Source organism: Festucalex cinctus, chromosome 10 (assembly GCF_051991245.1).
Source record: "Festucalex cinctus isolate MCC-2025b chromosome 10, RoL_Fcin_1.0, whole genome shotgun sequence".
Taxonomy (NCBI): domain Eukaryota; kingdom Metazoa; phylum Chordata; class Actinopteri; order Syngnathiformes; family Syngnathidae; genus Festucalex; species Festucalex cinctus.
Window position 1 is genome coordinate 11,950,575 of NC_135420.1, and position 16,508 is coordinate 11,967,082.

The 16,508-nt window shown below is 40.2% G+C and overlaps 2 protein-coding genes across 3 annotated transcripts; both read left to right on the forward strand.

The window, feature by feature from the left end:
• Nucleotides 1-745: 745 nt before the first annotated feature.
• LOC144027284 (uncharacterized) lies at nucleotides 746-10,883 on the forward strand. 2 transcript variants are annotated; one of them, XM_077534686.1, is made up of 5 exons: nucleotides 746-849; nucleotides 2,610-2,905; nucleotides 4,941-5,501; nucleotides 7,796-8,009; nucleotides 10,004-10,883. In XM_077534686.1, the coding sequence occupies exons 2-5, from the start codon at nucleotides 2,632-2,634 to the stop codon at nucleotides 10,257-10,259; spliced, it is 1,305 nt and encodes a 434-aa protein (XP_077390812.1). In that variant the 5' UTR covers nucleotides 746-849; nucleotides 2,610-2,631; the 3' UTR covers nucleotides 10,260-10,883. The 2 variants fall into 2 exon arrangements, with proteins under 2 accessions (XP_077390812.1, XP_077390811.1); XM_077534685.1 differs by lacking the exon at nucleotides 746-849 and having other exon boundaries at nucleotides 2,563-2,905.
• Nucleotides 10,884-12,527: 1,644 nt separating this feature from the next.
• Nucleotides 12,528-16,285, forward strand: ndufs7 (NADH:ubiquinone oxidoreductase core subunit S7). The gene is made up of 8 exons (XM_077535294.1): nucleotides 12,528-12,630; nucleotides 13,148-13,184; nucleotides 13,465-13,536; nucleotides 13,666-13,786; nucleotides 14,817-14,996; nucleotides 15,272-15,318; nucleotides 15,481-15,569; nucleotides 16,048-16,285. The coding sequence occupies exons 1-8, from the start codon at nucleotides 12,615-12,617 to the stop codon at nucleotides 16,143-16,145; spliced, it is 660 nt and encodes a 219-aa protein (XP_077391420.1). The 5' UTR covers nucleotides 12,528-12,614; the 3' UTR covers nucleotides 16,146-16,285.
• The last annotated feature ends 223 nt before the right edge of the window (nucleotides 16,286-16,508 follow it).

The window sequence follows — 16,508 nt, forward strand, 5'->3', positions numbered from 1 at the left end:
GTGGAATTTAACAACACAGCACTTGAACAAACAGCAATGACACATTCTCATCTACCATCACCCCTTGAAAGCTCAAATGCGACACCTAAGTCATAAATTGTTTCCAAGGCTTATGGCATGGCTCAGTCTTTTGGACTTCTCAGCTGGGTTTCTGCTGCTCTCAAAACAAAAACAAAACCAGTCTGTAAAAAGAAAAGGCTCCACTTCCTGTGCAACAGGAATGAGATAATGATAGCAGCTAGTGGAAAAGATTTGTGGAACTGATAATTAAACGGCACTGTTCTCATCCATTTTCTTTACCTTTTTTATATGCTTTGAAAACATGACATAGTTTAGTGTAGATGCTGACCAATTGTTGCAATTTTGATTACGCCCACTAAATTGTAATCTGTTTACTGTATAAACTGCAACCCTGAAGCTGATTGTTTACATTTACATATCTTTATTGCAGTCATCACTCACAGCTAGAAAAGAACAATTTCAGGTTTCAAGCTTCCAAATACAATAAAGTCACTTGAGCACTACGTATGAATGCAAACACTTAAGTAGTAGTGAAAGTTTGGATTGGGGCTGACTTGAGTCCAAACTGGAAGTAATGTGCTTACTCTCCTCCTGCATCTCCTCTGCTTTATTTGCTCCATATGGTGTTTGACATGGTACCCGGAGAGGGGGGTGGGGGGTATTGTGGGCGGAGGAAAAGCCTAGTATTTTGTCCGTCCTGAAATTTGATTCACAAGTTCTGGATCCTTGCGAGACAAAAAGAAAAGTCAGAGGGGAGGGAAGAAAGGGTTTCTTCTTCTAACCACCAGAGGCGTAAATTCAACAAACAGCCTGCAACCTACTGGAAAGGTACATTCTATTAATTATTGTTTTTGTATGTAGTTGATTAATAGAACTAATGGGTGACCCAAACGAGCTCACGTTTGATTTGTCTTTCCGATTGGTGCGGCAAGGGCACAACACAAAAGACAGGCAGCATAATGACTTTTCATTGCGGTTCATTTTGACTAAGCTTGCGGACGTTGGCCCAGATTTTGTTTCATTTTGAATCACTTAGTGGCTAAGCTTGAACATCTTGGCCCCCACATTTAAGCCACACTTTAATTGGAATTGCACAACGCAGCGGGAAAAGTTTTTTTTCTTTCTTCCTACCCCCAAGCGGGAGAAAAGTCGCACTATTCGATAGTACGCGCATTTTCCACATGCTGGCGACCACTGATTACCTCCACTAGCATTTATGTGGTTTTGAATATTACAATTATGATCAGGTCATTTGTTTGGGAATAAAAAAAAAAATTACAAGCAGCGAAGTCAGATCCTTAGCGTAAATGTGCGAATGTGCGCCAAAACTGCTTCACTTACCGAACGACTTGAGCCGCACATGTCGATCAAATCAGCATGGGCTTGAACCAACAAAAGGAGACGCGTGGTGGTTGTTATTGTGGCGTTAAAGTCATTTAACACATCCACGCGCAACACGCGTGCATGGGCTCGTTTACTACTAAATTTAGGATATCAATGATCAACATCTTTAGTTCGGTCATTAGCTGTATATGTAATTCTACATTATTTGAAGACTTCAAATGTGAAAGCAGATTTTTTGTGTGATTTGAGTAAAAATCATGTTAAGATTAAGAAGCTGAAGGTAGGTGAAAAGGAATTCTATTAGAAAGATCTTTGAAGTCATTTAATCGTATCCCATGAACATGGTAAGTTTAAAAAAAAACAACTCCAACATTTAACTGAAATTGTAACTACAGTATTATGGTGTTTTTTTTGTTGTTGTTGTTGTTTTTTTTGCCCATAGCAATCTCTCACTCTTCCGGCCAGGCACTCAGCCACAGGTGTCAGGCCACAAACTCAGGCTCATCATTTTATGTGACCTGCAAAGGCAACTTTGACGTCAAGTTTTTTGCAAATTATCATGCCTTATTTAACCACATTGAGATCTTGCAATATTGACTTTTTTTTTGTTACCAATCCTTCTTGTAGCCCGTAGGCCATATCTTATTTTGAAATGACTTGATCAGAACCAACAAAAAGCCCAAAACGGGTCACATTACTGCCTACGTTATTAATTGGCAAATAGTTGAACCAACAGTTATTTACTGGCTTCTGATTTCAATAATAGTTATCCACAAATTTGTTTTCGGGACACCAACGTGGCCCACGACAAGAGTCTGACACCCCTTGGCTTTGCAAGCCACTGAAATGGATGTAATTTTATTTTCAACGAGTTTTACGTAGCCATTGTTTGGTTTGGGGCATTCGAATATGCACCACGGAACAATGCTGATAGACAGTCTGCTAGCTTTATTTTTCTCCAAATGACTCTAGCTAGACAGATGTGACTTTTATTTCCACAAAGGCCTCCTTCCACCACGCTGACCCAATTAACATGACTCGAATGTGAGTAAAAGTAGAATCGTTTAATAGTTTCCATATTAGGGATATTCTCTGGGGTTATGTTTACATCTCTCCAGATGTATTGTTTGTAGCTGAGATAGGGCAGCAAGTGAGCTGGAGACTACTGGGGACAAGCGCTTTTTAAAATGAATGGATGGAGGTAAAATGGTTGACTCTTTTTCTCTTGTAACCGTTTGTTTTAGTCAGGTGCCAGGCTGTGTGACTATGAACACGTCAGGGCTGAAGGCCGGCGAAGGGCAGAACGCAAAGGAGCTCGACAGCATGAAGGAATCCATCAGCGATATCATCAACCAGCTTCAGGACATTGACCCCGCCAGGCTCTCCTTCTCCCCCTTCCTGGACCTGGACACTCAGATCTGCATGGCGCCTGTGTCAGACAGCCCAGAGTCGTCGGTGGAGGAGCTGCACTCGTCCTCTCACTCGGCCTCTGGCTCCCAGCACTCCCTGGAGTCTCCACCACTGGCTGATGGGCCGAAAAGTGAGTTAGCACTGCTTCTTTTGTTGTTGTTTTCAGGCAAGGGAGTAAAAGGTCAACACAGGTAAACTTGAATCCAACCTTGACCCAAATGGGTTTAATTACTATCATTGTGCTCCTGGTCAGAATTTTGACCATAATGAGGACAAAGTAGCTTAGATGATGGATAGATGGAAGTGTTTGCACATGTTCAAAAGGTCACCTGACTTTGAAAGACAAGTGAAATAGGTTATTTTTAGGCTACTCTTATCTGGTTTTAAATTGAGAAATGATACCACTTTGTCACAATGCTGACGTTATAAGCCACACGTACCACATATTAGTCATGACCACATTATTATAGGACGAAAACACGGGTGGAGCATCCATCTTTGCACTCAGGCTTCCAATTTACCCCAATGACTTTACTTATCAGGATCAAGCCTTCACTTTACTGTCTAATAGAATGTAGTATAACTAACTAGTTGAGTTCACAGTAGGGCTGAGAAATAAATTAAATTAATTCAATACATCGTCATATTAAAAATTGAATCGTTGAACATTTGCTAAATCATGAAATCAAGTTTTGTATTCTGGATTATTAAAAACCGTTGTTCTCATGTTCTGTTACATCCAAATGTTTTTGTGAGTTGTAATTTTGCACAAGTGGCAGAATGCTGGATGGGTGCTTTACAAGGCATGTTTACAATAGCTACTTAACTCATTTGTTCCCAAAACATGAATATGTTCTATTTTAAATGGATTAGGTGTCCCAAAAGACGTATTTATATGTTTGTTTGTTTTTTATGCTAGAGGATACAGAAGGCTTTGATACAGCCCATCTGCTGCAGAGAACGGTTGAAACAGTTCTAGTTATTTCAGAAACGGCCAGCATGAAACTTAGCTATGTTCTAATGCTAATTGCTGCAAAACAGAAAACAATAGAAATAAAGTTTTTTCCTAATGGAAGAAGAGACGCTCATCTTTCTTTTGGTAGGTGCCATGTTTTTACAGCAATAGCTATACTAGGCTACATTTATTTGCTTAAAAGCACGTAAAATATAGAAAACATCGCAGACTATATGTTAATATTCTCCGTAACAATTATGGTAATAACTTCCGGGTGTTTACTACAGATTTAGTAGTCTAATTCATTTTATATACCTAATAGAAAGGATGGTGATTGGTTTTTACCTCAGTACTGAGCAACTGTGATGTCATTTTCAGTTGACAGCAAGTGGCAAAATGGCCGCCCCTAGTGTTTGATAAAAATGGGTGGATTTTCACCGATATGAATATATGATTGGATAGTCGATAGCCCATACATGTCCGTGCAAGCCGTTGAAGCGACAGGGCGGCCACCTTGCTCCTCCCATCTCACGAGCAGACTAATGTATAAACTATACGGTAGGGCTGCACGATATTGGAAAAACATGCGATATGCGATATACTTGCGGAACATCGCGATATCGATATTTTTTCGATATATTGTGCAGCCCTACTATACGGTATACATACGGATGAAACATATACAGCTCATAGGCATGGACAGATCACCAAACGCAAACCTGCTTTGCTCAAATGGTGAAAGAGAAAAAAAAATTCTTCCAACTGTAATTTTAGACAGATAGTCAGCAAAATGACTAGGCTGTGACAGTTCTCCATAAAATCTGCAATCTGCAATCGGAAGAATCATAGTCCTAAATGTCTCCAAAAGGACTTTTTGGGTTAATGCAGACTGGATGCCAAATTCAGTAATGTGAAACAATCAAAAATACATTAAATCAAAACAAACTCAGCAAACTAATAATTACAGTATATTCCACTATGTAGAACTGGTTTGTTGACGTTTTGGGAATTGAAAGGATGTGGCAGAGCAGATAATTTGGGGTCCAGGCATTAAGATAATCTGATCCACAGCCGCACTGTGGAAGGCCTGACATCTCTCATTTAGGGATAACTCAGTCGATGTCATGCGTGTGATGTGAGAGCCTCCGCAGGGCTGATTTGACTGCTTGGTTTTGGATGCTGCCTTAATATTTCCCTCTGGTTTGAACAGACTCGGCCTCCTGCCACCCGCGACCCAACAATGGCCTCCACGAGGAGCAAAGGAGAGACGGCCACACAGCGGAGGGAACGCTGGATCAAACTCTTTCCACTCCCATCACCACAGAGCACAATTTGGCCGGCGCCACGGAAAACTGCATCAGCGCTCCAGCCGTGATGTCTCAGGGAGACATCCCCAACGGCACAAACACACCAAAATGGAGTCCCGAATCAGCTCATCTGGACTGTACGGCTGACGAGGTTCGACCCCTGATGGGTCCCCCTCCGGACAGCGTGGAGCTGACGGTGTGGAGCCCAGAAGGCGCGCTGGACACTCGCGAGGACGCGCCCGAGCCGTCCGCCGGCGGTCGGTGCTGCTGCATGTGTAAATGCTGTCAGAGTGGCAGAGTCCCCGCCTTCCTCTCAGTTTTGGCATCTTTACTGTGTACATCCGCCATTCTCTACGCACTCCATACCTACGTCCACATCGAGCCCCCTGATTGCCCCGACATGGCCAGCCGGATCATCTTCACCCTCTGCTGCTGCGTGGTGGCCGCGCTCCCCATCGTACTCGGTAGGCATCATTCACTACAGACACACCTGAAGCATAAAGATTAAAGAGGATTCAGCTTGTCTGGACGCCTCGTCTTGGAATGTTTCCACGTCTCCTGTCCTCTTTAATTTGGTGCACTTTCAAGCTCAACGCGGCAGACTTGCATGTTTATTGTGCATTTATACGATATCCTTGGTTCACTTTTTATAGTAAGGCAATTGAGCAGACAAGGACACACTAATAGTATTTATGTTCCCATTCTTGCTTGATGTACAACTGCAGTTGATCAACAGTGTCTCCGTTGTCGTACTTTGTGTATTTGGCCACATAGGAGACATGTTTGGACTGCTGGCAGGCGATACAGTAAATTTTGTAGAGTAAATTTTACTCTAAAAAGACTATATTCGGCTCCACTCTAAACAGAGTAAGCTTTACACTTGTAAGAGAGTTAAATACTTAATAAAATAAATAAATAAACTTGTTGAAAATTTACTCTCTTCAGGGTATAAAGTTTACTCTGTTTAGACTGGGACCGAATATACTCTCTTTCAGAGTAAAATTTACTGTGTAGTTTAGTATATATATATATTTTTTTACTACAAATGGATAATGTTGTTATGTTCTGGGGTTGGATCCCAAAAACGCTTTATTCGCATAACATCGAGAGGCGAGGAACAAACTTGACTAGACGAGAAACGATAATGTATCAAGAATCACGAGACGCTAAGCTAACTTGCTAACTTGGGCCGTGGAGTTGCACAGAGGAACAGAGGTAATAATCCGACAAAAACACACCCTCCTCAGACAGGCTTATATAGACAGCGAATCGATCTGATTGGTTGTGGCTAGACATGTGGGTAACAGGACTGACGTGGAATTATCTGATTGGCTGTTGACCAGATAAAGATTCTTGACATCACATAGCTCCTGACATCACATAGCGTCTTACCAGTTGAAATTAGATACCGGTTACATCAGTTCAAAACAGACACTTGACCACCCGGTCATGACCCAAACATAACCCTTGCATGACCCAAACGTAACCCTGGCATGACCCAGTCATGACACATGTGTTTTAGTGTAGTGGTATGTAGATTTTGACTGGTGCATAGTTGTGCCTCAAAAGATGTCATTGGTGCTAAGATACAGTTATCCTACTACAGTATTAATGCCCTCGCTGTACTACTAGTGCGCTGAACTGTCTAACTAGTGAGGACTAAGAATTCAGCACACTAGTCGGGTCTCGATTGAATGCTCAAAATTGTGTCGCTTAAGAATGGAAACTGCAAGAAGAAGGTGGCCTACATTTGCAACCTAAATTGTTTGTTCCATGAAATCTTGTCAGTTGATTTCCAATAGTCTATTCTCTACATGACCTACTGTTTCTCTTGGATGCACTGCTGTGTATGTGGATAGATTTCAAATTCTCAATGGGCACCATGCAACCATAAGTCATCCTTGCCTAATAATGTCAAGCTGGAGTATTTGCATGCAGGCTATGTGCATTCAAATCAAGGCACGGGGGGTGGGGGGGGGGGGGGGGGGGGGGATCATGTCAAGTATTTTTTAAAAGGGGAAGTCAACCTTAAACACTTCTTGACAATAATATGTTACATATGACCTTACTAGTGTAAACATGACATTCTGATTAATATTATATTTGTGGAGTATGAGTTAAGAAACAAAATGCAGCCATTTTCATCCATCTCAGGGGGTCGGCCATTTTGCCACTTGCTGTCGACTGAAGATGACATCACAGTTGCTCAGGATCAGGTATCGACCAATCACAACAACCAAATTCTCTTAAATCCGACCATGATGAGGAATATCTTTCTTGTCTGAATCTGATGGCCGTCGTCATTAATGCCAAGTGGACTATTTTGACAAAGTAAGCAGCAGAAAACTGAAGCTGAGCTGTGATTGGTTGTTACCTGAGACCTGATCAACTGTGATGTCATTTTCACTTGACAGCAAGTGGCCGCCTTCTTATATTGATTAAAAAAAAAAAAAAAAAAAGAGAGGAAAAAATGCTGAATTTTGCTGCTTAATTCATATTCCACTAATGCAATAATAACCAGAATACCACATTTAGACTAGTGGGGCTGCATAGAACATATTATTGCCAAGAATTTTTGGTTATGTTTACTTCTGCTTTGAGGCTCAAATAAATAGTTATTAATGTTAGAGGCAATGTTTCAAACTAAAGGGAAGTTAACCTCTGTGGTCAGGTAGTGTTTCTTTCCTATGACAGAATTTGATAGATCACTTTATTCCGGATGTCAGCTGATGTTTCTTCTTTGCCCCCTTCACTCCAGCGATGCTGTCAGGTGCAGTGTGCCGCTTCTGCAGCGCCTCGTTCAGTTTGTACGAGTCCCCTCCCACGAGACATACGATCCAGCAGCTGTTCGTCACTGCATCCCTGCAGTTATTATTCCTCTACGTCCTCAACCTTGTCGTCATGGCGGCCTATATCCCTCAACAGCAGCTCAAGTCGGTACCAATATTGGTCGCCATGTTCATTCTGGGAAGGTAAGGAACCATGGCCCAAGTCGTTCACAGAAAAAAAAAGAGAAAAAAAATAATATATATATATACAGTATTGTTATTTTAACAATTAAAAGGCTAAATATAAAACACTCCTTGTTTAAGATAAGAATTTCAAATAACTATTTAATATAATAAATACAAACATTTTTATGATTTGTTTTCATATGTTTTTTGGTAATAAATCACCTAATGCAGACGTAGGGAACTCCGGTCATCAAGATGTCTCCCTTCTCCAACACACCTGATTCAAATCGTCATCAAATCATGATTTGAATCAGGTGTGTTGGAGGAGGGAAACATCCAAAACAGGCAGGACAGAGGTTCTCGAGGACTGGAGTTACATACCCCTGATGCAATAAGTACATTATAAATCATAATAAATCCATTTTAATTAAGTAATTTGAGGGAAAATTACTAGGTAATACAAAAAAGATTACATGATTCTTGGTAATATTAAAAGCTTGGTGGGCCCCCGTTCACCAGATACTACAACAACATTTTAAAAGGCTAAACTTGTATTTTGACTCGAGCACCATTTTAGTCAGGTAATTACTGCATGTGATTCATCCCATATAAAATATTTACATGTAATAGTGTAGCTACTGTGTATTTAAATACTGTTTTTCACTACTTCTATATTATTATTATTTTTAACCATCAAGCAAAGAATTACATGTTTGGACCATATGGTGTACTGTAACCTACACTTAAGACAAAAGCTGAGTTAAAATAAAATTGTACTTAACTGTTTGATGTTTTAAGAGTTTCCATTTTGATGGTTTTTTTGTTTTTTTTTTGGTTTTGTTTTTCTTACGTTTTGTTGCTGAGGAAAAAGTTCAGTTGATTAGAATTGGCTCAGAGAAAGATTATATTAGAAATAAAAGTATCTTTAAAGGGATACTTGACTCATTACTCATTTCCAGCTTTAAAAAGTTACTATTTTGTCCAGAATTAATTTGATAAAAATCATTACCTTTATGTACAATGGCTTTAAAAGGTATTTTTTGCATTCGCTGTCGACTGAAGATGACAGCACCTGTGCTGAGGATGTAGGTAATGACCAATCATGGCTCACCTGTTTCCTTAGTTTGGTCAGCAAACAGCCATGATTGGTCGTTACTTACGTCCTCAGCACAGGTAATGTCATGTTCAGTCGTCAGCAAGCGGAGAAATTAGTTTTTAAAGGTATTAATTATACATTTAAAAGAATGATGTTATAAAATTAATTTTGGAAAAATATTAACGTTTTACTGCTGGAAATGGCCCAATGAGTCAAGTATCCCTTAAGAATAGCGTACTGTAAAACATTTTTTCTTCAAAATTGTCTGAGAAAATAAGAGATAGGAATAATTAAATATATAATTACAATCAGTACAGTCATGCCGAAGGTGTTTGTTGAGGTCATAATTATACTGAGACACTCTTTATCCCATGACATCACTTGTTTATTATCTTAGTGAGAACAAAAACTTTAATCTTGTGCCGTGAAATGTCTCATATAAAATATGTGCCTCGGCTCAGTAAACAGAAATAGCGAATGAACTTATGCCTTTGATGGAAATTAAGTTCTTGTTCCCATTTATAAAGTTACAGTTCTTTATAAGACGTCCACCAATGACTTTTTGCTGCCAGTGCTGGTTATGATGCGTGTGCTGTGAGCCACAGTTGGTCTATTTTTGACTCAAAAGGACCACAATTACAATGTCATCAACAAAGCCAAACCCTAAAAGCTACTGTAAGTCAGACTTGTACACAACAGAAGTAGTAGCTTGACCATCTTGAACATTTACAATTCTGCTGGCACGTGAGTCAGAATACAATTTGAGCAAGGGATGTTTTGTCAGCAGTAGTGCATGTGGAGTTATTGTATTGACATTTGTTTATTTGTTTGATTAGGTACATTTACATAAAAACAAATCTTCTGTATGTGTAGTTGATTTTCCGCCTTTGAATTCCCCCCCCCCCCCGTCCAACAGGCTTGTTTACTGGGCCAGCCTGAATGTGTGCAGCGCCTGGCGAGGCTTTGGCTCCGGCTTGACCGTCTTCCCGCTCATCATCATAGTGGCTCACAATATGTTCCTCTTGTACGACCTGTACCTCAGAGGGCTGCTTTTCCCCTCCCAGGACGTCCTCTTTAATCAGCCCACCACATCTTCCTGGTTGGGGGAGACGTCGCAGAGCCCGAGCGGCACAGCAGACGTGCTGGCCACGGACTTCCCAAATTCTCAGTGAGGACGCGTGCGCTCTTCTTTCAGGAGGAAATCTCTTCAAAAATAAGTCATTCCTGTGGTCTGCAGTCCGGCAAAGCTGCAGAAGTTGCCACGATAAACTCGGAGTCCTTGATGGCTTCACTTGTGATTTCTCTCCTCCTAAACTAGACTTTTTATTGTTTATTATTTGAAACTCAAGAGCTCTTTGCCTGCTTGTGGTAGGGGGGGACGCGTTTGAACTATGCCCAAGTCCTCCAACATGTGTCCTTTCAAGCTATTCCAGTACCTACAATATTTGTCATGTCTTCGACTCTCATGTAGCTAAACACAGCAAAAGCTATCAGTTTTTTAAAGCTCTTAAATATAAAACGTTTTGTTTAAACAAAGGCAGAATAAAATCCAGTTGTGGAAAGAAATGCTGGCTGCTTCAGCGTGTAGTCTGGGGAGCTATTCTCAGAAAAACGTGTGTGTGCGTGCAGCATTGGGACTGTCATTATGTGTGCTCCAAGTTACCCTTCATCTGCCTCCTACTGGCGTTCTTTGCTGCTGATGTTGCTCTCTGTGTATGTGGCGCCTGTAATGAGGCCAAAATCAAAATAGAAAACCAACAGAAGACTAATAAAAAATAAACTTGATTGTACATCAATCTTGTACCCCTTGTTTATAAAAGAAAAACCCACATTGGTCACAGAAATAACTTGAATCTGACTACATTAATAACAAATAAGATGTAATGAAAATTAACCAATGGAAATCAATCATTACATTTGAATTGTGTTTCAACAGAATGTAACAACAAGAATTCATGAAACAGGCTGGGACAAAAATGATGGTACTCTTAATTTGTTGTTGCACAACCTTGGGGCAATCCCTGCACTCAACCACCATTTTTGTAACTTTCAATGCGATGAATTTTGCACGTTAGTTCTTTGTAAAACATACGTGTTGCTGGCATGTGGTTCTTGACCCTAGTCTAAATCAAATCATATTTATGTTTTTGAATAGTTAAAGTCTAGAGTTGAATTTTTTTTTTACAGAAAATAATGAAGTATGTGGTTTGAAGTGATTTTCTGAATAAATTGCATTGCAGTTTACTGCATAAAATACATCTCTCCAAAGTTCAGCTACAAGCACAGTTCACAAACTCACTCTACAGAACAGATAATTCCGAACATCCGGACATTTCTGATATTTACGCTTCCTACTGTGAAAACAAACGGCGTTTTGCATTGCTTTTGGTTGTGACTAACATATAAACCAGGCAGATTGTTACAGACTAGTAGCTGATTTGGAATTGGACAAAAGCTGTATGTAAGCTGTGTTGTAACAGCATATGACTCTTGTCCAAGTCCAACCACTAAAACCAAGATGCTTCTGTACTTTGACCTGCACACAACATAATAGCTGGTCCTTAAGTTCAATGGACGAGCAGACTGCTCAGAATGCACTTTATTTACTGTATTGGACTGTATGTACAGTATGTGTACAGTCAAACTAAGAATGTGTGGCCTGTGGGCCATATTTGACCTCCCACCACTTATATAACCACTAAATGTATGTCGCCTTTATGGATGTATGTATGTAATATATATATATATATATATATATATATATATATATATATATATATATATATATATATATATATATATATATATATATATATATATATATATATATATATATATATATATATATATATATATATATCCATCCATCCATCCATCCATCCATCCATTTTCTTGACCGCTTATTCCTCACAAGGGTCGCGGGGGCTGCTGGCGCCTATCTCAGCTGGCTCTGGGCAGTAGGCGGGGGGCACCCTGGACTGGTTGCCAACCAATCGCAGGGCACACAGAGACGAACAACCATCCACACTCACACCTAGGGACAATTCGGAGCGCCCAATTAACCTGCCATGCATGTCTTTGGAATGTGGGAGGAGACCGGAGTACCCGGAGAAGACCCACGCGGGCACGGGGAGAACATGCAAACTCCACCCAGGAAGGTCCGAGCCTGGACTCGAACCGGAAAGCGGACGTGCTAACCACTCGACTACCAGGCCGCCCTATATATATATATATATATATATTTAAATAGATACTGCAGCTTTATTTTTAAATTTGCCGTAAAGCACGTGAACAGAACAACACTTATTAAATTTTTTTTATTGCAAACATATTTTCAATTGAATTAAATAATTATATTTATGTAGATATTTTTCCTACATATATATAATTATTTAATTAATTTGTGTTTTTCTGACCACCCAGATCCGTAGATATACGGCTCTGACTTCACCGTAACGGCAGCGCCCTCTACCGTGCGAGCAAGGCATTAACTCAACCCGAACTGTGACGTAAACACAATTCCAAAGATGGCGGCGTTGGTGGGTATGTAATGTTTTGGCTGAAATAATACGCTTTCGTTAACTTTATCGCGCTTTATCACAGTGATTTGCAAATTGCACTTGAAATTCTGTTGTACCAATTATCACGTTGTTGTGTTTGGACTGGGTCAGTCTCCGGAGCAGTAACTTTTAAGCGCATACGCACCCTGACCTTGCTGCGTCTGTGTTAGCTTGGTAGCTAACAATTGAGCTAAGCAGACTCGTGTTGTGCTTCTAAAAGCACTGCTGTGACGTGACATGAAAGTTATAAACAGACAGACGACACACACTCCCAGAAGACGAGATCGTTATTATCGATTGTTTAATTAATTTATTTATTTATTATTTATTTATGTTCTAGGAAATTATTCGCATCATCGTCATCGTTATTCTTGAGAATCAGGACGATGTGAATATGCAGTAAAAGGAATAGTTGTCATTCACCTAGCGCTATAATGACTTTAATACATGAGTGATAGACAGTTCATTTAAAATACCAAATGTCTACCGTTATTTTGCAGTGCCTCGCCTTGCCATGTCTGGCAGTTTTTGTGCAAGGTAAGTCACATGTTTTTCCGATAGAAAGCTGGAAGTTTAAAACAGCGCCTAAGATGTCATTTGAGCTTAACACCATTAATTAACTCTTGGATTGTATTTGACAGCATAACACCAAACACAAGGTTCTGTCATCATTTCAGTTCACATCAGCTATTATGGCTTTCTGCCACCTACAGAGCCCCAGCTATTATTTACAAATATTATGCAATGTCCTATAGGACCTTAACAAATGTTTTTGATTTGATTTTGATGACTGTTTGACCTGCTCTTTGTTCCACAGACCCATTTCATCGTTGTTTCTCCAGTCAAAGAGTCTGCACGGCACTGCTAAAAGCGAGAATACCACCACAAGGTGAGATGCTAGTAAGTGTGTAGAATAAATTGAAGGCTAAGATGTCTAGGAGGTTGCGATAGCTCAGTAGCCACATTAAAAGGTTTCTGTCAAAGTATCCTACAACAAACTACTGTGCCCTCCTCTTAGTGTGGTACCGGTCCGAGAGAAAAGCACGGCAGTGGCAGCTGCCAAACCATCGTCTGTGGCCAGCAGCAAGGGCGAGTATGTCATCACCAAACTGGATGACCTAATAAATTGGGCACGCAGGGTGAGTCGACGATCTTTTGTGGTTGTTCATGGTTCATCTTGAATTCCAAGGAATCAGCAACTTGTGCCGAACATTCTTTCAACATCCACATACACATTCTTTTTTTCATATGACAACAGGTAACAAGTACAGGGTGTTCCAAAATGGTTGACCCCATTCTAAATGCCCATATCTCGAAAACTACTTGATGGATCTTAATGAAACTAAATGCACTTTATGTTGAAGGCCATAAGTTTTACTGGTTAAATTTACAAAGAAAAGTACAAATAGTTGTTGGTTCTATGACAGATTTTCATAAATGTTCAATATGAGCGCCGCCTGTGACTCTGCACACGTCGAGTCGGTATTCGAGCTCGTGCCAAAAAGGGCCCTTTTTTTTTGTTTTTGGTGCCAAGTCCTAATTTGTTTTGTAGTTGGTGCCTTCTTTGCAAAATTTGTGAAGAAGGCACACTGCACTGTCTTCGGTGACTGAGTCCGAGCATGCTCTTAACGCGCAATGCCAAACGTTACACACAACAACTTGAAACGTTTCTACACAAGCTGTGAAAATTTGAGGTCATTCCAACGGAAATTGTCAAAATTATTGGCCTACGAAATGGGGTCAACCATTTTGGAACACCCTGTACAACCAAGCACAGCTCACCTCTTTTCTGGGTTTGGTCATGTGACATTTGCAAGCTGAGCCCTTAGGCAATGTCATGTCATTTTCAGTTGACAGCAAGTGACAAAATAGCTACGCTCCTGGGATGGATAAAATGGGTGTATTTTGCTGCTTAATTCATATTCCACAAATATATTAATCAGAAATCCGTGTTTAGACTAGTGGGGCCGGATAGAACATATTATCGAAAAGAATTTTTTTAACTTAGTTTCCTTATTATAGTAATCATTTGTGATACACCATTTGTATTGGTGTATGACATGATTTAAACAATTAATATGATTTCATTTGATTCTGGGAACACATGTATACGTTAAAGGTCTTATAACAATCAACTACCCTTTAGAGCTGTTGTGTTTACCCCCGCAGAGCTCTCTGTGGCCTATGACCTTCGGCTTGGCGTGCTGTGCGGTGGAGATGATGCACATGGCGGCGCCCCGCTACGACATGGATCGCTTCGGCGTGGTTTTCAGAGCCAGTCCCAGACAGGCTGATGTCATGATTGTGGCTGGGACACTGACCAACAAAATGGCCCCAGCTCTGAGAAAGGTGAGGAAATGCTAATCTTATGCTACAATGCCTGCATTGTGTTTAATAGTCCAGTTACACGCCAATAAAAATGTCTGTGGACAATGTAATGTAATGTAATGTAATGTCTTTGGTTGTGCCTGAAGACACTATTGAGGATAAGTACTACAGAAAATTGATGGATGTTTTTAATTTGGCACTCAATGACACATACATGACCCTGGGCCAGGCACTACATAGACCTAAATATTTATTAAAAAAGAAAAAAAAAGTAAATTACTCCCTCTTTTCTACAGGTGTACGACCAGATGCCTGAGCCAAGATACGTCATTTCCATGGGAAGGTAAGATGACCACTACAGTTTGCTTCATTGTAGAATGTAGATCCAACCTCTGTCACTGATGTATTTTCTTCAGGCTGTAAATTGATATTTGTGTTCAAATGGACGTTTTATTTTTCTTCTTAGTACTGTTATAATCAAGGCTTTACAACTTTGCTCATGCAGCTGCGCAAATGGAGGAGGCTACTATCACTACTCATATGCTGTCGTCAGAGGCTGTGACCGAATTGTACCAGTGGACATTTATGTTCCAGGTATACCAATTTCGCATGAATATTAGGATTAACATAATGTATATATTATTGTACTGTTGTGCTTTTAATTATAGTACAGTCAGTGTAACCTTTAAAGGTTGAATGCAATAAATTCCAACTTGCTGCAATTTAGAAAGTTTTTACCACTTTTTTCAGACTCATACCAGTATGCATACGCAACTCTTCAGTACTCACCGTGTTTAGACTAGTGCGGACACATACCATATGTTACCCTAGAGTTTGCCGATACCATTTCGGCAAGATATATGCTGTATCTGTTTTTAATTACACGTGCATTATTGCTGCCTCGCATAGTTTGTGTTGGTGTGGTGCATGATTTGTCCAGCTCCTTAGAAATTAAATTATCACACTTCTAAGTGATGTGCTGGTGGGAAGTCAATGAAAGCTAGTGTTGTCAGCGATAGAATAAAATACAGATTTAGTTCTACACCCCACCCTCAATATCTGCTCTGCACAGGATGCCCACCCACCGCAGAGGCTCTCCTTTACGGAACATTACAGTTGCAGAAGAAGATCAAACGTGAGAAGAAGTTGGCAATCTGGTATCGGAAGTGAATGGGCATTATGTACGATTGTGTGTGTGGAAGTACTTTGGGCTTTACTGTGTTGTTGTTCTGGTTTCATTTGGGGTATCACTCCTCCTCAGTGTAGATCTAAAAGAAATCACCTTAATAAAGTCAATGTTATTTAACACGCGCTGTACTGCTGCTTGTTTTCAACCCAACTGAACCTGTCCATTTTTTGTGTGGAGTCAGCTGTCATGTCTGCAGGATAGCTTTGTAACATAAGAATAAAAATTCCTTCTTTAAATTGGTCAAGTTTGTATAACCACGGAGTTTTAGATTGTCCCATGTGTACTTGACAGAAGTAAACCTCAAGTGCATAGTTTTGTACAGTATTAGACTGTCAGCAGGTGGC